At 47.2% G+C, this 3950-nt stretch overlaps 1 protein-coding gene across 2 annotated transcripts; it reads left to right on the top strand.

Annotated features, from left to right (window-relative positions):
- The first annotated feature begins 888 nt into the window (after window positions 1-888).
- LOC114783549 (G-protein coupled receptor 182-like) lies at window positions 889-3742 on the top strand. Of its 2 annotated transcripts, none has more exons than XM_028969041.1 (2): window positions 889-1248; window positions 2269-3742. In XM_028969041.1, the coding sequence occupies exon 2, from the start codon at window positions 2272-2274 to the stop codon at window positions 3364-3366; it is 1095 nt and encodes a 364-aa protein (XP_028824874.1). In that variant the 5' UTR covers window positions 889-1248; window positions 2269-2271; the 3' UTR covers window positions 3367-3742. The 2 variants fall into 2 exon arrangements, with proteins under 2 accessions (XP_028824874.1, XP_028824873.1); XM_028969040.1 differs by having other exon boundaries at window positions 889-1239.
- The last annotated feature ends 208 nt before the right edge of the window (window positions 3743-3950 follow it).

Below are 3950 nucleotides of genomic sequence, written 5' to 3' on the forward strand. Positions count from 1 at the left end.
ATTCAAATTTCACCTCAACCTCAGACCAGTCCGAACGCGGGGAGGGGCAGGATTCGTTTGGTTTGTACCAGAAGCCGAGATTTTGCTGACCGATTCCTTCCTGTCGCTCCAACAAAAAAAAAAGGGGGTGACATTTCTTAACTAAGGGTAACATGCAGGACGAGGCAAGATAAAGAGAGAGAGGAACAATACAACACACACAGACCAACAAGGAAGAAATATGCTGACCGCCACGCGGATGGAACACGGCGTCCAAAATGTTGCACATTAATACAAAATAATGGAGAGCTCCTGGAATCATGCAGCGAGGAGGTCACAGGTTTCCCACCAGATTAAACTGACCAGCGATGGACAGAAGCTTGCTGACGTTCTTCTAGTCATTGCATTAGCTTCTTTTCACGAAACCCTTTAATTTTCAGCTCATGTAGCAGAATTTCGTGTTCAGATTTCATGAAACATGAACATTCCTACTCGAAATGCTAATAGCCCTGCGCACATATTTCCATATTTTATTGCGAGATAGCAATGCAACATCATTTCTGTAAATTTGAACTCAACCTACAGAGAAATAACGATTTCAGGGCGTTTCAAGCCCTTAAAAACGATATTGCATTTTGCTAAAAGTGTCATCTATAATTAAATGATAACTGAGCAATATTGTTTTGAAATAAAAAGCGTGAAAAGCATTTTTCGATAGCGATGCTACGAGGAGAGCCGGGTTCGGGTTAAGGGTGAGTGAAAGTGCTTCCTATCTCACCCCCTTGGTACCTGCTCTTCACGGCTCACTAATACGTGCAGTTTCCTGCCATTGTCCTCGGTTGGGACAAATGTTTTTGTAACATATGAACCCCATTCCAGCTATATGTTGATCCAAGAATGAAAAAAAAATGATAATAATCATAATAATAATTCAAGGTCCATAACTTTGAGGGATTCATAACCGATCGTGATGATGTTCAACTTTAACTGCAAGGAGCAAGTGTTGGGACGGTCCATGCTTCTGTGCTTCGGTGTGGATCAGACACTCGGCATCGTTCCTCTCTGTTCACTCCCCCTTCTCTGCTGTGAGGATGTCCTGTCAGATTAGAGACAGTCGGGTAACCGGATGGAGGGGTGGGGAGGGTCTTTCGCCTGCAGCCGGCTACAGCGCCGAGTCCCACAGAGCCACCTGACGCCGGCGGAGCCTCCAGCAGACGCCTCCAGGACCCTGATCAACCGCACGTCCTCCCGTCACACCAGGTCAGGAGGGTAGGATTAATTTTCAGTGGATCACGATTTCTTGTAAAATACTACTATCGTGTCCCTGAGCAGGACACTTAACTCTGAGGGGGGGACTGTCCCTGTAACTGCTTACAGCAAGTCGCTCTGGATAAGGATGTCTGGTAAACGCCGTAGATCCAGTGACCTTCATATCCAGTGCAAATTTCCCACTTGTGGGACTAATAAAGGTTTATCTTATCTTAGGTTGCTAGTGGCCTAGCGGGTAACACACTCGCCTGTGAACCAGGAGACCCAGGTTCAAACCCCACTTACTACCATCGTGTCCCTGAGCAGGACACTTAACCCTGAGTGTCTCCAGGGGGGGACTGTCCCTGTAAGTCGCTCTGGATAAGGGTGTCTGGTAAACGCTGTAGATGTAGATATAAGTAATATGAGCTCCTTTTTAAAATCAGGCTGATTGAATAAATTAATGAAACCGAATCATGGACAATTTTGGGGATCAGACAATTGCTGTTTTTTTTTATTATGAATTTATGTTTGTATACTACAGTTTTTACAAAATATCTTTAGAAATATATTTGTTTTCGATGAAAAATTCCTTGAAGATTTCTACATTTACATTTACTGCATTTGGCAGATGCCCTTATCCAGAGCGACTCGCAACGTGCGCCCATGTCGCCATCGATGAAGTGATCAATGCTATCTAATTAACAAATAGTAATTGACAATGAAATAACTATTGAACCCTGATTTGTATGATTTATTTGCTTGTTTACAGCTGATTTTTATTGAATGAAAGTGTCAGACATGCCGCAGTGAACACAGCCTCATTCCAACAGAACTCAGGAATGACTGTTGCTGATATCGGGCCACTCTACATTTGATCAGGATTTGATTAGTGGAGTTCTATGGAGTTTTTATCAGTTCCTTTTATGTTCTTTTTAGAAAAGTGTGGATGTTTCTAAATGATCCTAAGTTCCAGGTACGATACATCTAATACCGGAGAGCTTGATCATTCGACCAATTCTCCTTTCCTACTTTATCCAGACGATGAGCGTTGAAGTGGAGCTTCACCACGACCTCAACAATGAATCAGCCAACCACAGCGGAATGCCGTGGTTTACGTACGAGTGCAACCTCCACCTGGACTACGAGTACCGGCGCATGGCCCTGTTCCTGCTCTACCTCCTGCTCTTCATGGCCGGACTGCTGGAGAACACCCTGGTGCTGTGGGTGAACTGGCGGCGGCGGCGCGCTGCCAGCGGCGTGCTCTTCTGCATCATCAACATCAGCCTGTCGGACCTGATGGTGGTCCTCACCCTGCCCTTCTCCATGCTGGAGTTTGCAATGGATGACGTGTGGATCTGGGGCCGCTTCCTCTGCAAGTTCACGTACCTGGTGTACATGGTCAACTTCTACAGCAGCTCCTTCTTCCTGGCCTTCATGACGCTGGAGCGCTACCTGTCCCTGGCGCGTCCCTCGGCCCCGTCCATCTTCCCGCGCGAGACGCGCCAGCGCTGGCTAGTCTGTGCCGGTCTCTGGACCCTGTCCCTGGTGCTGTCCCTCTTTGAAAACGTGCATGTGAATTTAGTGGAGTGGGAGGAACCCGGATGCTTCATGTGGCCAGAAGATAACCACAACGAGTGGTATGCTACCGCCACCTGTCTTGGGCTCATCTTCCAGTTCCTGGGACCTGCTGCCATCATCATCACATGCAACGTCCTGATCTCACGAGCAGTGGCCACTGTGCCAGATGTGCGGGACCGGCGGGACGTGTGGCTGGTCCACGTCTACTCGCTGGTGTTCGTGCTGTGCTGGCTTCCCTACCACATGGTCATGTTCCTGCTGATGCTGGAAGACCTGAACCCGTACCTGTACACCTGCAACACCATGGAGGTCTTATTCTTCTCCTTCAGCGTGGTGGAAAGCGTGACACTCTTCCACTGCCTGGCCAACCCGGTCCTCTACAACTTCCTCAGCAAGAGCTTCCACTCCAACCTCATCAACACCGTGATGCAGTACCTGCCACAGGCCAGCGGCAACGTGAACGTGAACGGAGCGGATAACGGGGCGGCCAGCAAACCGGGGAGAACGGAGCGAAAGGTCAGCGGCGGCAGCACCAGTCAGTCGGATGTGGACTCCTAGGTTCACATCATACCAGACTGAAGGGAGGATTTATCACACTGGCGTGTAAATAGCAGGAAGGAAGGAAATTCCATCCCGTGCTTAGCCATAACTATGTATTCCCACAGGGACAGCAGGTTGCATAAAGGAAACTTCTGGAAACTCAGCAGTTATCCGTGCTGTTTATGCTATAAGAATGTATTTAAGATGGCATCTGATGTGATGAATGTTTAGTGATTTTTGCTGGAACCTCTTCCCAGTAGTTCATTTGGTCTCTGTAAACCCCTGAGATACGTGAGGTTTGCATTTCCAGACCAACGTTCTCCAAGGATCTGGACTAAAATACTACGGCACATCACAATAAACGGCAATAGGGGCAAATAATTGTTTTTTTTTTTTTTTTGATGTATAATAAAAAATGTAACCCTTCAGCCCCAACCAGACTGTATTTTGAATCCTTCTTTCACTCTCAAACTAAAGCAGAGTACAATACTAGTCATTCATATTCGAAAATGCTGATCCCAACAACCACAGTGTATACGAACAGAGTTTATTCTCACCAGGGCGGACGAAACCGTGTATGGCTAAAAGGCAGAATTTCTCCA

This window comes from Denticeps clupeoides, unplaced genomic scaffold, assembly GCF_900700375.1.
Source record: "Denticeps clupeoides unplaced genomic scaffold, fDenClu1.1, whole genome shotgun sequence".
NCBI lineage: Eukaryota > Metazoa > Chordata > Actinopteri > Clupeiformes > Denticipitidae > Denticeps > Denticeps clupeoides.